We start from the raw sequence: 17,240 nt of genomic DNA on the forward strand, positions 1-17,240 counted from the left end.
CGGAGGTAGGCAGCTGGGAACCAGGAGGAAAACGGAACCAGTAGAGGGTCGGCTCGAGCCAGGAACAGGAACTCACACCGGATACGTAGAACCATCTGGCATCAGCCACCAGAATCCAGCTCCTATTTAACCGCTCCTCCTGATATGGTGATGAGCTGCAGCTGGCTACGCCTGTCTGACACACCCTGCAGGAGAGAAGGTAGGAGACACACACACACTCACCGCCCTCAGCTCAGTGGATATGACAAAGCTACTCAAAAAAATTAACTAAACAATACAGATCCTGACAATGTCTTCTTAAAATGAATACAATCATTTTAAAAATGGTTTTGACCTATTTGTAGCTAGCATACAATCATCAGAAAGTTAAATATCATTCAACAAAATCCACCATTTGTCTTTCACATGACTGACTTATTGTATTTATTTGACTTGAAAAATCTTTGGCTGAGGGGACCATCTAGTTTTACATTGATCAGATAAAATACACAAACACATAAAACTAGAGAAGAGTTAATCATGTTTACAAATGTGTTGTTTTTCTCCTCAGGGAGAATCTTGGTATGAAATGTATTTTTCTGGCACAAAGACATACATAGGCTGTATGGGTTTAACACGTTTATTAATTTCAGTTTTATTATTGGCATTGCTGTAGTTTTAGTTTGTAATACCAATTGTTGGTGGGCAAATTGCATTTTCTTTTAAAGGATTTAAAAAAGCCATAGCAGAGGTGGCAGGTTTCTATTTATATGTTAAATAGACACATGCATATTATCACCATCTGTTTCACCACTTGGTTTGCTAATAATTTTACAATAAATCTGAACTACAATCCACTGGCATAACAATGTGAGGAAGTTTTTTTTGTTTGTTATTTTATTCTAGCTAGATACAAGCATTGAGCAAACTTAAAAAAAATATAAAACTAATGATCAAATATGAAACTGTTTTGTAAACGCTAGAATAATACAAGGATATAGGTACTTTAGGTTGATTTTTTTACTCAAAACACTTACAGATTCCCACACAAAACTAAAATTCTTTCGCTTTTATGACAGCTTTTGGCATTCCATCCATCTTCACCCTCAAAATGAATTGTCCCCATGGTCAAAGAACAGCTTAGTGATCCATTCCCAGCAGCAGGAATGTGGACATTCCCCTAATAAGCTGTCTAATGGGGGATGTGATGCTAGTGTGTTGATAACATTTGACCTTTGGACTGTGCAGTTCTCTACTTGTTACCCAGCAAGTACGAGCTGCAGTTGTAAAATGTCAGTCTGCAGTGTAAATGCTTAAGAGGTTTGCTTTGAAAAGAAAAAAGTGCAAACATGTTGGAACTTTGTGTGTATAATAAAGTGACAATTGTACTGTATTTATCCTACTTTAAATGCTTTTAATTCTCTTTAAAGTCTTGCCTTATTATAAAGATTCAAATACTGTAGCTGAATGCATTTTTTTAAAGCTTTAAACCAATGTTGACTTTCTCTGCTTTGAGGAAAATGTGCATGTACTTGTGTTTTATCCTGTTCCATCGTTGCCTTTTACTCATTGATGCCTTCTGTGTTCAGAAGGGTTTTTATAAAATCTAACCAAGTTTGTACGTGTCTGGGGTTAAACCTGACAGGATTACAGAGTGAACATTTTCCTGAGGCAGCGTTGGAATGATCCCAGGCTGAAGCTGCCACAGGACTTCAAGTCAGATTCTCTCACCGTTGATCCCAAGATGTTCAAATGTCTTTGGAAACCGGACCTGTTCTTCGCTAATGAGAAGAGTGCTAACTTTCATGACGTTACCCAAGAGAACATTCTCCTCTTCATCTTCCGCAATGGAGATGTTCTCATCAGCATGAGGTATTCACTCATTCATTCATGCTTTTTCCATTTTAGGATCAAGCATAAAGTTTTAACACATTTGGCAAGTTTATAGTTTCATTTAAAGATTTTCTTCACAGTGCTGCACATTTTTACCCTAACCAGCATCTAACATGCTTCCATCTGTCAGTTCATGGCTGTCAGGTACATAAATGTTTTCCTCTACAGGAACTGTATCTCTTTATGTCTCAAAACAAAACATTTTTAATTGTGAAACTCAGTAAACTATACTTCAACTGTTTAAACATTTGCTCTAATTGGAAAAGGGAAAATAGAAAAAAAGTGTTACTTCTATTTATCTGGTTTTACATCTAAAGATGGCTGTCTTCTTTGGTTAAAAAGACAAAAAAGGAAAATATAAACATATATAACATAAGGTAAAGTAAAAAAAAGAAGTATAAAGCTTAAGTTTGTTTTCTGATGTTCTCCAGGTTGTCAGTCACTCTTTCTTGTCCACTGGATCTCACCTTGTTTCCGATGGACACTCAGAGGTGTAAAATGCAACTTGAAAGCTGTAAGTTTCTTTTAGAAAATAACATTTTAAGGTGCTTAATCAATTTAAACATTGGCTTCATCATTTTTGGAAGGTGTACTACATAGCAATATTTTTTGTGAAGTGGTAGTCTTGGGAAAATTGGCAGATATTCATTTATACTTAGTTTTTTTTTTAATTGGAAACAATGAGAGAACTGGTTGAGAATCTCATGGCTAACTGAAATTTACTGCAGTTTTGTATTTTGTTTGTTTTTGTAAACTCTATCTACCATGCAAAACCAAGCTGCTGAGACATATACTGCAGTTTTTTGTAATCCCGAAGTATGTTTAAAAAAAAGTTTCTTTAACTTGCATTTTGATTGTTTTTGTCCGCTTAAATGTGTCTTTGCTTTACATGTTTTCAGTCGGCTACACAACAGATGACCTGCAGTTTATGTGGCAGACAGGAGACCCCGTGCAAATGGATGCCATCGCTCTTCCACAGTTTGATATCAGACAGGAAGACATTGATTATGGAAACTGCACCAAATTCTATGAAGGAACAGGTACTGTCATTGTTAATATGAAAGAGTAAAATGCTATTTTCATGAGCATAAGTACCTATTACAACTTCTCCTCTGAGCCTAAGCTACAAGGCTAATGTGTCATAGCTACTTCTTTAATTATACTCAATCAAACCAGATTTGACTAGATTCTACCACAGAAAAGTTCTTTAGTCTGTAAATAAACTTCATTTTGCATCAGCCATGCTGTTCAGCAAGGCAAGACCACCTTTAGTGGTTTGGATTTTCTGTCATTAAGTAGTTTTGCTGGAGTCCATTTGGAAAGTAAACATTTTTCTTGAGTTGCACAAGTATCCGAGCTACATCACTCTTTTAGGCAAAATGCTTTGTCTGTTTTATTGGATGATGTATGTTTCCAGATGTATTTCATTCTTGTTTGTGAAGATTTCATCAAACTGCCTTTGACTTATTTGTTGCTTTGATGCTCTAAGAAAAATTACAGCTCAGCTGACCTGACGAACCAGTAAGTAAGTTAACATGATAGGAAAAAACAGTACTACTTCACTGATCTGAAAGTTAATGACGCCCAAAGGGGTTTAATTTAATTGATGAAAAAGATGTAGTCTTTTCAGACTGTATGAAAAAGTTTGTTAAGGGGCATCTGTAGGGGCGTCTTTGAAGGATCTGACTCTTTTCATTCTAAGGCATTGATAAATCTGTATATTTTAAAAGAAAGTGTTGGTTACATCCATGTTGCATTGGAATCCTTATTGTGGCTGTATGTTAGTGAATCACTGCATGTCAGCATTACCTGACAGCAACCAAAAAAACAAACAGTTCTCAACAGCAAACATAAAGAAACCAAGTCAACAACAATCAAAGGGGGAGGTAGTAAAGTGGCTGCTTGTTCCACTCTCACAGTGACTCAGGCTTTTAACTGGTTACCATGGCTACCTGGCCAGACAAAGAGATCATCTCTGTTCAACTGGTTTGAGCCTGCTTCACGACACAGACAGCCCTTATTTCATTTATAAGAGCCACAGAGATCCCTGGGATAGTTAGATTTTTTTTTTTTTCAGTCTACCAAATCTAACAACTCGTTAAACCAACCAGCTAACGTGAATAAGCAGAGACACGGCACTCCTGTTATGAGGCAAAGGCACATTTATCAGTGTCTGTTTCATATTGGTTAAATATGAAGGTTGTATTTACTGAAAACTGAGTTTTAAAAGATAACACTATGTAACATAATTTTTGTTCCTGGCAAGTAAGTGTTATTTCTCAAGTCATTTTATAAGAAAACATTAGAAAATGCTCCATTATTCATTTTTAACATAGGTTTTGTGGCTTACAAGATAAGGTTTTCTACATTTTTCTTTTTAACATTTTCTTATCTTTTTTCTGTTATATTAAACTTACATGTTTGGAACACTAATTTCTAAGACTACAACTTTGACAAAGTTCCTTAACTTACTTGGAAATCAAAAGTAACTGGTATTACACTGAAAAAAGGCAAATTTGTAAATTCATCGGGAAACCACAAAAACCAAGTTTTAGTATAATTATATATATATATTTATGCATTTCATTTTGTTTAGTCATAAAGATCTTGGAAATTATAGTTTTAAGCCAGAAGCAAGACTAGTTAATGTTATTCAAAGATAATTTCTGATTAGAACTGCCCTGCTAAAAATAATAACCTGCAGTAAAATGAGTATAAGAGATTCTTTGAATTCAGAATAGCAGTCAAGACATGAATGTCTCACACATGATTAACACGTTAAACCATTAGCATCTCATGTTTTTCAAAGTGGGTCTTTAAACAGGTCTTAACTTTAACTTGATTAGCTAAAATTATCCATCCGTTTTGTTTACCTGCTTTTCTTGTTGGAGACTTAGTGCCTATTTCCAGCAGTCACTGTGTGCGAGAGGCGGGATACATCGTAAGTCTGTCGCATCGAGACAAATGTGACAATCATTTACGCTCTCACTCACACCTAGGAGCAATTTAGAGTTGCAGATTAACCTAACCTGCATATCTTTGGTCTGTTGGGGTACAACATGCAAACTCCACCCAGAAAGGCCAGAAGGCGATGCAGCTGCGACCTTCAGCCAAAATTATGTTTCCTCTCCTGTGTTTTATCTGCTGTGTTGCTGTTGGTCTGAGTTGCTATCTTTTGTTTTGATCTTGGGCAATAAAAGGCAAATCAGATAGAAAAATGATCCTGAATGCTGCCTTCCTCCTAATGTTGATTTACTAGACACTCATCCAGAATCCAGTTCCTTCATATTTTAGATTTTAGTTTCACAGTTTCAGACAAACCCTATTTGGATAAATCTTTTATATAAAAGTAGACTCAAGATCACATAACTGGATTTGTGTAAGACTGGATTTTCTACTCAAAAACTCACAGTCACTGGTTTTATAATGCTTTATATTTCAAGGAGACTCATCATCATGGTTGTTTATTAGGTGCATGTCTGACTCCGGCTCCATTCCTGCTTTGTTTGTCTTTTTTAAATCATTTTAAGGCTTGGTTATAGTATATGAGATTTCTTCTTCTTCTCCTATATAGGCTATTACACTTGTGTGGAGGTTATCTTTACCTTACGGCGACAAGTTGGCTTCTACATGATGGGTGTTTATGCCCCCACGCTGCTTATCGTAGTCCTTTCCTGGCTGTCCTTCTGGATCAACCCTGACGCGAGTGCTGCCAGGGTTCCTTTGGGTACGGAATTAGTTCGCTAACTCTATCATGTTCCACTGATGTTTACAAGTACAAAATATATGTAAATACTCAATGTGTTCTTCCAACTTGTGTCAGTGGATTAGTGCAGCATTAGAACATACATAAAGATACAAACAGATCTTAAAACTGATCTCTCAGGAGATTTCTGATGTAAGATAAAACAGGTAAAAGGCAAGAAGTGATAAACAGAAATCACTGTAAAGTGTCAAGCGGTTTTAGGGATCACTGGCATTGTGACCCCAATCATTTTCATTATGACATCATCAGTCACTGACACCATGAAGGGTTTTATTTGTGAACCATGGTGACATAACCAGTGTTTTTTATTATGTGATAAATCATCAAGTTTTGCTGTAATTGACAGATGGGACCCACTGCAATATAAGTCGAAAGATGTTACAATATGTGCTGGGGTACAATGACATGTATAAGTACAGTGGGTTTTATGTCCAAAAAACACTGAGAACTACTAGGGGTATCCAAAGGGCAAACAAAGATTTGAACAGACAATATTTGAACAGTAAAGTCTTTAAATTAAATTAAAATTATCAGAATAATTGCTAAAAATACAGTTTTTTTACATTATATTCTAAAGAAACTACTCTGCTAGAACTAGAATATATGTAGTATTTACTTCTTACCAGTCATCAGTTTTCATTGAATAAAGCTGTTAAAGTTTTTCTTTGCAAAGTCATGAAGAAAGGTAAAAAAATTCATAAAGTAAAAGATAAAATGTGCATAATATTTTTTTATATCAGTGTTCAATTTGTTAGAAGAATATCTGATTTTTTTCTCATTAGTTGTCCTATTCATTCTTTTTCTTATCTTTTGCATTCAGCAGCAGATTCACTCTGATATTTCCACCACTTGGGCAATTTCATCATATTGTCTTACCTACAGACTATGGCCAGTCTAATGTAGGTCAATGCTGTGACTCAAGCTTCCATTTGGTTTTGAAGGATTCAGCAGAGTTCTTTGTTTACACCGAGTGCACACCCACATTTTAGTATTCCATATCAATATAGTGTATCTGGAAAACTAGTGGAACTACTCCTTTAAGCTCTACTGTTTGGTATAGTTTAGGATAACCTTCCTTTTTGTTTGATTTCAAACTTTGCTATGAGAACCTTTAAATCAAGTCATATTTGTTCATGCCTTACATTGTCATTTTTTTCTGAAATACATGTTCTATACTCCTGCTACTTGTAAAAATGTCAATTCTCTTCACCTAGTCTCTGTTTTATAACACAACCTGGATTTGACATGTCACAGTCAACCCCCTCCCCCTCATACAGTATCACAGTGTTACCTTTGTATGTGTGTTCAGGACTGCATGGCTAAGATAATCCATTGCTCTCCCACCTCAGTCATCCACTGCCTCCTTCTCTCCATCCTCACAACAGCTGCTTATCAGCACTTTCATTCCATCATCACTCCAAATCCTCATGGAAGCCTCCTCTGACTTTTCTCTAAATGAGATCAGTCCAGGTCAGTCAGCACCCAGGTTTGTGTGTGTTAACATCCCTGTGTGTTCAGTGTGTCATTTTAGCTGTGTGTCGATGCATCCATCTGTTCATTTGGGTGAGAATGTGTGCATTTACTGACACCTTTTTTTACCGAGGGATTGTGAACAAATATAAAAGTAATGGTTAATGAACACAGAAATACACAGTATGTTACTTGTTTTCTATCGGACAAAAAGGCTATTTTGTACAAGCAGGTTAGGATAAAAAGTTCTTACATCCTCACCTTTTATGTTTCTCTTAGCCTCCAGCTTTTCAGCTTATTCTAATGAGAAAGGTGATGTTTGATTAGTAATCATGAAGCCTTTACAGCTTAGATGTGTTAGGGTTGTAACAAAATCTATTAGGTATTTAAATGTGTTTATTGTCACTTTACAATGATGCTGCTTCTAGCAGGAAATAAAAAGTGAAGGGCCGAGAAAAAGGTGTGCAAAGCCCTTCATTTAGGTTGGATTATCCTTTAATGATGGCTGTAATTACTCTGTTTTCATTGTGGCCCAAAAGAATTGCCTCTGTTCTGGGAAATCTCTAACCAGTGATCATGTAAGCTATTAGAGATAAAAACAGTTTAAAATTACTTTCTCATTAGAGACTGTCTAAGCTTCTATCAAATTGGGCAAAGAAAATCAATTGCAAATCCTAGAAACACATTGTAGACATTTTATTATAGCCTTTGCACAAAAAAGGAGATTGATTTAAACAGTATTTTTGGACTGATGAAGAAGTGCATGATTTATTTTTCCCTCACAGTGGGTGGACCGTATGTGTTTCCTAAGTGCAAACAGAAAAATTGGCTCTACAAAATGATCTGTCCCATATTATTAAAGGATTTTTGAACAGGCCATTGAAATATCACAAAATACTATTAAAAATTTTGAAAAATGTAAAAAAGAAAGTATTACAGGTTGATGTATACACACACACACACACACATACATATGTTTAGAGAAAAAATGCTTTTAATATCATTATTATTCTAGCAACCAAACAATCATTTAAGGGATGATTCCTCAACTTAGATAGTTGCAACAACCTTCATTTAACTTTCCTGACTGACTGACAAGGTTGTTTGTGCTCCCCCTCCATGCAGGCATCCTCTCAGTGCTCTCCCTGTCTTCTGAGTGCACCTCCTTAGCGTCAGAGCTGCCCAAAGTGTCCTACGTCAAGGCCATTGATATCTGGCTTATTGCTTGCCTGCTGTTTGGTTTCGCCTCGCTGGTGGAGTACGCTGTGGTTCAAGTGATGCTAAACAGCCCAAAGCACATAGAGGCAGAGAAGGCCAAGATAGCATCCAAGGAGAAAGCTGCAGGAAAGAGTCCTGCTGCCAGGAACAACACCATCAACGGGACTGGAGGGACCCCACTTCATGTCAGCACCTTGCATGTCAGTGAACTTCATTTTATACAGAGTGTATGGGAATGTGTGTGTGTGTCTTTGTGCGAGGAAACAAAAGTTGTGTTACCCTATGGTTATAAAACACATCACTTTTATTTTCCTTCCTCTGAATGACTTCATTACTGTTTTGTTTTTGGACTTCTGTCTTGAAGTCTGGAAATGCTCCTGACCAGTTCTAGTTGAAAAAGTCTCAAGGAGGCAGATCTTGAGACTTTCAGAAATGATGATGCAGACAATATGGTCCGCAATGGCACTGATGAGCAATATTTAAAGTTCATTTCCAGTCAGGGTTGATCGTACCTCTTCTGGCTTTTGTTTTTAATTTACATGTCAAGTCAATTCAAATTAATTTATTTATAAAGCACATTTAAAAACAACAGGTTGTAACCAAAGTGATGTACAATAATAATCATAATGCACATTGTGAGAATTTAAAAGAGGCTAAATGAGCACATTCTGTCTTTATTACGTAAATTTAAATGTAAAAAATATATCTATTTTTATTACTACATACCTTATTCTGTATGTTACTTACAATGATTGGAGTGCAAACTGCTGCAGCTAGGCAATGCAAGTTGGGAATACAAAAAAAGGCATGGCCTTCAGTGAAGCCAGTGTTTCACTCTTTGTTGTTAAATTTAAAATGTTGATAATGAAACCTACCAACTAACCTAAATGCCTGCTGTCAGGGATCTAGTCTTTGCATGGGATGTTGGGCAAAACTCCCAACCCGCCTTTGTAAGAAACAGTAAAATGCCTGAATCCATATTTTAGGTCCAACACCTGCAGGCTGTTTTGAGACTCTGAGATCAAATCTAAATGCAAAACAGGGGAATCCAGTCTTTGAAAACGATATTGCCCATAACACAAATAACACACTGCAAAGTCAGACTCTTGATTCAACATGTGTATTCCAATTTATTACAAAATTGAAATTAATTTACTTCTGAGTCTGTTTCTCCAAAACCCATTTGGTATGAGAGGTTGAGATTATTATGTTGAGATTTAAATGGGTTTTCTTGTCAGAACCAAAGAAGCTTGAATGATCTCAATGACTTCACTTGGTAAGTCTCATTAGAACCTGTCCATCCAGTGTTCTTTTAGCAAAGTCAGTAAAAGGAATCTTTCAGATGTCCTTTACCTAAATCTGCCTACATATTGTGTGATATGAGCACGCAGTATGATGTCATTTAGAGGTGGTTACAAGCCCCTGTTCAAATGAAAGAACAATCATATTAGGCAACATTGTTATGAACAAAAAATAAGAAATAAAAAATATTAAATTTTGGCTTCAAATAACTTTGATCTCAGTTGATTTATCACTTTGAAATCTTTCCAAACTTCAGCATTAAACATATTGTTTACTGTGTCTCTAAAGTGTTGTCTATTTATAAAAAAGTCAATTAAAAGCCTTAATATAAATGTTTCCATCAGCTTACACAACTGCTTCATGCAATGTGGAAATTACAGCACAGCTGTTTCACCATGTTTGGGTGACAGACTGTAGAAACAATGCAACATTTATTTTTTTTTGTATAGAAAGACTATTGAAATGTTCATTCTAATAGATCTATTCACATATTTTTACAATATATGAAGTTTCTACATCCAACAACTTGGATTTGAGTAATTAGTCTTACTTGTTGGAATTAGAGGATTGAGACTGGATGCCACTGGCAATCTGTTCCCAGTTTCAATTCCAAAAAACAAAACAGGTCTGGCTCAGTTCACATTTTGAGGTATTGGGTTAGAATTTTGCTCATGAGGAGTATCTTTTGCAACCACCAGATAAATCTTTCCTTTTCATACATGTCTTCAAAAGTAATGATGGTCACAAAAAGCAGTGGGAGCGAGTTAAGAAAGTGCTGTGCCAGTAGACTATCCCTAATGAGTGGAGTGTGCAGGTTTCAAATAATGCCATCAGCAAAGACTGTTAGTGCTTTCTGTTCAAATAAGCCTTTAGTTTTTGTGCAGTTAATCTCCTCAGTTTATATACATATTTACAATACCCGATAGAGTCACACTGAGGTTCAAAAAGGAGTCTGAGGCTAATGCTGCTGGCTGATGTTGAATAGTCCATAAACTTAGCCAAAAACTTGACTGTGAAGCATCAGCGCACACGAGTAAAACTGTGAAACTTGTGGCAGGTGTGCAGTTGTCTGTGGGGTACAAGTGACTAGAAGTGACAGAAAAATATTGATGGCAGCTACTGAAGGAGTAGGGGGTGACGGATTGTGCTGCAAGAGTCGAGGTTAAAAGCAGACTGCCGTGAGGACAGAATGTGCAGAATGAGTTAATCTCTAACTGCAGATGTGTTCTCTCTGTTGGCTTCAACTTTAAAATCTCACAGTGATTAATAGTTCAGGAGTGGTTATCGGTTCCTAACCACTGTCTCAGGGGCTACTTTGAAGTATTAAACCTGTCTTAGCTTTAATGTTTCATTAAGATAAATACATTTTACAATCCAATGATGCATAGTGGTCATTGTTTTTTATTTTCTTCATTTCTCTCTGGTTAACAGGTTGGAGAGACCCGCTGCAAGAAGGTGTGCACATCTAAATCAGATCTGAGGACCAATGACTTCAGCATTGTGGGATCTCTCCCACGGGACTTTGAGCTGTCAAATTTTGACTGCTATGGGAAGCCCATTGAGACCGGCTCTGGTTTTGGCAAATCTCAGGCAAAGAACAAGAAACCACCTCCTCCCAAACCGGTCATCCCCTCTGCTGCCAAAAGGGTTGACCTGTATTCTAGAGCCCTCTTCCCTTTCTCCTTCCTCTTCTTTAATGTGATTTACTGGTCCATATACTTGTGATTATCTTGTATTATTACCCATTGAATCCAATTTCACTGGTTCCTTATTGGTCCAATTGCATACAGACTTCAGTTTGAAGGTGTGCATCAGGAAATGTGAGCCCTACCTCTAGAAAATTACTGCTAAGATGAAAATAAAAGTACTGTGTTATTGCATTATTCCCTGTATGAACAATTAATTTGTTTATAAAAAAAATCTAATTTCCTATTTTTGCTCAGATAATTATATTGTACCTTATACTGAAATACTTTATTGATCTATAGTTGTATTTGAGAGAGAAATGTAGGATTCCTAAATTAAACTGTTGCAATGAATGATGTGTAAACAAATCCACAAAGACTGAGTGTGGAAAAACAAAGCTAAAGGATGTTATGTTGAAGAACATTTGCTTAAAGCTGTTTTATTCTTTTGCCCTTGCCCAATGGGCGCTTGCTTGCAAATTTAAGAAGTTAAAGTATTTGATTTAAGCTTTAATGCTAAGTGCAACATTGTATTTATCACGCATGTTAAAAATACTGCATGTTTTTGAAGATTAAAATATAAATATATATAAAAATAAATATTTATGAAATGTTACTATTCTTATGATTTGCTCTTGAAAGGAAAAAAATAAAAAAAACAAGTGAATATGTAAAACACTCCCCTCCCTTTCGAAATGACCATGTGACACTGCCACTTCTACAATGATTATTGACATATCCCAGTTGTTCTAATGGGTCACTTGTAAGCTGTGACCATGTATTTGTGAAATTTACAATGAAAATAAATGATCAAATGACTTTTCACCATTTGATGTTATTAAAAATAAACACAGACATTTCAGTCAAGTTGTCATGTTTTTATTTTTAAGACAGCAGCTTTGTATTTTTTATTTTATTTCATTAACTTTTTTATTCTCAAACTGCAGGTTTATGTATCTATCATGTCCAACAGGTTTATTTTTGTTTTGTCCATATGTATTGCTTCATATCTCAAAACAGTTACTTCCATCCATACATTTATTCATTTTCTGTACCCTCTTTCTTCTTTTTCGAGCCTTGGGGGAATCGCTGCTTCTCTCCAGTAGTCATTGTGCGACAGGTTGGGTACAACCCCGACAGAAACAAGTGACACAAACAATAATCCACACGCTCACTCACAACTAGGGACTTTTTGTTAGCATTACCGATAATACTAATAAACCTAACATCCATGTTTTGGTCTAAATGAGCCATAATGCTATGTTCATAATAATTAGGGCTGAAACTATTCAGTCAGTAGCTGATCAGAGATGTGCTGAGAGCAAAAGTGTCAATAATGAGGTCTGTTTTTGTCTTATTGGTCAGTTTAAAGTGAGAAAACAAGGCTTATTTTCTTCTCTCCAGCTGCCATGGTTACAGACACTGCAGAGAATCTTTGTCTGACACTCCAATAATCACCCCATGACACAAAATTGAAGTCAGATGACATCTAGATTGAGTTAGAAAAAAAAATCTATAATCAAATCTGAGACATGAGTCATCATCAGAAGTCTGTTACACCGATCAGTAAAAACAAATGAATTGATAGTTATTTTTGACTGACTTGAACAGTCCTTTCAGCTCTGACTCAGTTCTAAATAACAGAAGATTTTGCATTGCAGTGCCCCCCGATGGTAACAATTATATTGTAATAAGGAGACAAAAATATTCTCCGGGGAGAATTACAGATGTGATGTCAGCTCCTCCGCAAAACAGTCTGTTGAAATGGTACTGGACTGCCATTTTATAACAACATGCAAGTGTACAGAATATGTCTTAGTGCCATGCATAAGAAGTAGACACATAACAAATCAGGCATGTTTATGAATATTTCTAAATGGCTTAGCAGTCATATAGCTATAGTTAAAATCGCACAAACTTATTCAATAGCATAAAAAGTAAAATTATTAAAAACTTAAATCCATAGCACCTGGACAGATGTATCAAATGCAGCACGTGTCATAAGTGTGACTCATGCATCTTTATGAGTGTGTGTGTGTGTGTTTGGCTGTGTGAGTGTGTGCATGAACGTGTAAGCTCCACCCACACACCCCAGCACCCTGCCAGTACCACAGTGCAGTAACCTTTATCAAACAGGGTGCTTTCTAATCCAACAAGACCTCTCACCAGGCTTCCACCCTACCCACCAAGACAACCACCATGACAGTTAAGGCGATGATTAGCAGAGGCCCAGTGGGGGGAGGAAAGGCCACAGGGCTTATTGGAGGCTCATTTATGGAGAACCGGGTCTTCACACATCAATGTTGTGCTTTTACAGAAGAGGCCACAGTTTGTTTGTAGTGAGACTGGAGAAATGAAAAAACTTGTGTACATGCCGTTTAGTAAAATTTCTTTAATTTTGAGGGGGGGACAAAAACATCTAAACACATTTTTGATCAAGTCACCTATTTTTTGATGTCCTAAATACAAATAAGGAATAGCTCATTTCCATATGTGTCACAAAACAAATATCAAATTCCAATCATCTTATTTTCCTCAAAAGAAAAATAAAATATCAGCATGTCTGTTCTGTCAATTTATCCTTTCTAACAAACACCCATATTAATGCAGTGATCAACAAAAAGTGCATGTCTGTATGTTTCTGTTACTCTCATGTTAACACAAATGAAAAATAAATCTGTTTTAACTGGCATATGGCATATGGAAGGCTGCAAAGTGTTGAAGATACAGTTTTCTGGTAGAGGGTGAAGTGGAAAAAAGCTTAGCTCCAGCCAGGCTGGAATAATCCGTAACACAGCCATGACCAGAGGCCCCATCATTGAAGTTAGCTGTGTCCAAACTAGATAGAAGACCAAGTGAAGAGAGAAAGGTTTATTGTGGCTGTGGGAAATATCATAGATGCTGTAGAGTTTTTGTGTAGGAAAAAAAGAAAGGACAATGTGTTATCAGCAATGTGCCCTATTAAAAAAATGAATGGTATATATTAGTTTAACCAATGTGTAAGTATTGTCTCAATTGACTTCAAAATTGCTTTTTTTTCAAATGCAAGTCCCGGGGTCAAAAGACCTAATGACTGAGACAAGATGTTCCTATTTTTTGTTTGTCAGTCTTTTCAAGGCATAAAACTATAAAACAAATGGTCAACAACAATTCAAAAGTTCCTCACAGCCATATTAGGGGGCAAAGTTAGGCCATCCAGAGCAAATACATGGCTAGAGGTTTTTTTTAGGTACTCAAGTGCTAACAGTCATCTGCATATCGATGAAAATATATATTAGGTCATTTAATTACCTAATGGAAACATACATGAAGTTAAAAGCATTGGAACTTGTCATGTGACCAAAGGCTGAAGCAGCATTTCAGAGGTCATATGTAAAAGCAGGTCAATGGACAAAGACTGAATGCTACAGTATTGACACAAGCTGATGCAGTCAAAGTGTCTGGTCTCAGCACTCTTTCTGACCTTGGGACCCATCCCTGCAGATTTAATTCCCCAAAAACTGTTCTAATAGCAGGATGTGCTGGGCTTTGCAACTTCTTAGGCCTGTTATGTATTCACATCACCTTTGTGTACAGTATGTTCAAACAGCCTTTCACTCACTGTCATGTCAGCATCTTCTGTAAGCCTGAAAGAAACTGTTGTTTTTTGATTAAGTGAGATGACAAAAAAGGAATGTCAATATGACAATATGCAAAGTTAATGTATAATTTTTCACAAATCATTTGCATAATTCAAAATAATTTCAGTGTAATTAAAATATGTCAGTCTTTTGTCAAATTGTGGTGTTGGACCTTATCTTCTGTCTTTGATCAATGTTAAATTTTCATTGTATACCATGTGAACTTGAGGCAGCCTTCTGGTTTGATGGTGGAGACTATGACCTCATAATTTTAAGCTCAACACACGTGGTTTAAAAAATAAACTTTACTTATAAAAATTTGTTAGCAAAGTGTTAAAAACAACTCTTGGTTTTGCCAAGGTCCCTGATCAGAGCGCACATTAAGCCTCTAGCCATCTGAAAGTTTTTGAAAAATACAAAGACAGCAGTAAAACTTGGGGTCTATTTTTTTATTTAATTTCTAGCCAAGCTGGTATGCTAAATTTACAAATTCATGTCCGTTTGTTGTCTTTGTGCTTTTTATTTCCTTGCATGAGAGGGCCTGGTGGTGCCGTTGGTTAGTGCTGTTGCCTTTCTGGCTTGGACTTCTAGTTGGGGCTTTTAAACATTGAGTTCACATGTTCTCCATGAGCATGCATGCCTTTTTTTCTTTAGATACTCCAGCTTCTTTCTACAGACCAAAAACATGTATTTTAGGTGAACTGGAGATTTTAAATGGTCACTAGGTGTGAGTGAGGGACTGAATGGTTGTCTGTCTCATTGGTCAATAGTTTTAAAATAACACTAGAGTGTGTCTGTGTACGTCTATGCTTTTAAGTGTAAATTAACACAGTTAAACTGTCATTTTTTAACACTTTACAGTTGAGGTGTTAGTTTTGACCTATTAACTTGGTGTAACTCTGACTATTGTTGGTTTGTTTTTACACTGGAATATTAGTTTATACAGAACTCCTGTACGAGTTCACAAATTTGATAGACTTTTCTTGTTAAAAACTTAACACTCTGTAAGTGTTCTTTAAACACCCCAAAGAGTGGACACATATACTATAGATGCTCAACAGTGTTGTTTTAAAACTGGCAATTTTGTGGCCCTGCGATGGACTGATGGACTGGTGACCTGTCCAGGACACATACTGTACACACTAAATAACTGACACTGAAGAAATGTTTGCATAAATTTTTGTCTGTACTCCAGTTACAGGCATCCAAGAAATAATGTATTTTGTTGGTAATAACTCACTTTTCACATCCCTTCTGCTTCTGTTTATTCTTAAGAAGTTAAGTATCTTGTTGAAGTGGTCACGAGTGAAACAAAGCACAAGCTGAGCAAAATAAACGTAAAAGAAACAAAGAAAAGGACGTGGCTGTACAGAATTTTAAGGTTTATAAACTTAAGTGGTCCTCAGAAGGTTATTGACGTAGTTTCCCAGCCTTTTTACTCCACAGGCATCTCATTCTTTAATTTGAAGGGGTGAAATATTTTCATAAACATGTGTTAAATTCAATCTTACTCTTGTGGTTCACTTGTGCGAATTGACACAGCCAGCGGGGGGTCATAATTTGATTATGAGTTACTCTCATTTCACCCCTAAAAACTCATTTGGACTCTTGAGAGTTGTCTCAGTTAAATTATCTCATAGGCTGCAGATTCAGTACACTGTGGAGCGTGCTGCAAGACAATCAACTGAAATTGCTTTTCAGTCTGGCAGCAGCAGAGTGAATCCATGCATGGCAGAACCTCCAGACAAGGTCAAACAGATGAACATACAGTATGTGAGACTGTGGAACAAGAGTGGTTGAGTGTGCAGTTTACTTTGCCAGGAGGAAGATCAGCAACAGAGAGCAATGGCATCCATGTTTGGACCATGGATGCAGTGCTTGGAGCCAAATCCCCACAAATATCAAGGTTGCAGTAAAACTCTGATTTCATATATAATGACATTTCAGAAACAATAATAAACAACATATAAAATGTCATCAGTAAACAACATTAAGTGGTGAGAGAGAAGAACTCATATTTCTGCAATTTTAGTTTCTCTTCTCTTTAAATTCACAATAGAGTTAAAAATCTTACTTTTAACATGCAAAGCTGTCAAAAGACAAGCATTTTGTATTAATAATATTTTTTTTGATCAGAACACTTTGCTCTCAGACCACAGGTTTACTTGGGGATCCTACATTTCTAAAAGTAGAACAGGAGGCAGTGCTTTCAGTTATCAGGCTCCTCTTATTTGGAAACAACTTCCAGTTTCTGTCCATGAGGATGACATCCTGATTACTTTCATGACAAGGTAAGACTTTCCTTTT

The 17,240-nt window shown here is 36.4% G+C and overlaps 1 protein-coding gene across 3 annotated transcripts in view; it reads left to right on the plus strand.

The window, feature by feature from the left end:
- Positions 1–12,180, plus strand: part of glrbb (glycine receptor, beta b) — a 35,206-nt gene extending 23,026 nt beyond the window's left edge. The window contains exons 5-10 of one of the 3 annotated variants that reach the window (XM_017417530.3): positions 1,625–1,851; positions 2,304–2,386; positions 2,772–2,912; positions 5,447–5,599; positions 8,234–8,526; positions 11,060–11,353. In XM_017417530.3, the coding sequence (XP_017273019.1) occupies positions 1,625–1,851; positions 2,304–2,386; positions 2,772–2,912; positions 5,447–5,599; positions 8,234–8,526; positions 11,060–11,353 (1,191 nt within the window). The other 2 variants (XM_025006205.1, XM_037977217.1) reach the window with 2 other exon arrangements.
- Positions 12,181–17,240: the final 5,060 nt, after the last annotated feature.

Source organism: Kryptolebias marmoratus, linkage group LG9 (assembly GCF_001649575.2).
Source record: "Kryptolebias marmoratus isolate JLee-2015 linkage group LG9, ASM164957v2, whole genome shotgun sequence".
Classification (NCBI taxonomy): Eukaryota; Metazoa; Chordata; class Actinopteri; order Cyprinodontiformes; family Rivulidae; genus Kryptolebias; species Kryptolebias marmoratus.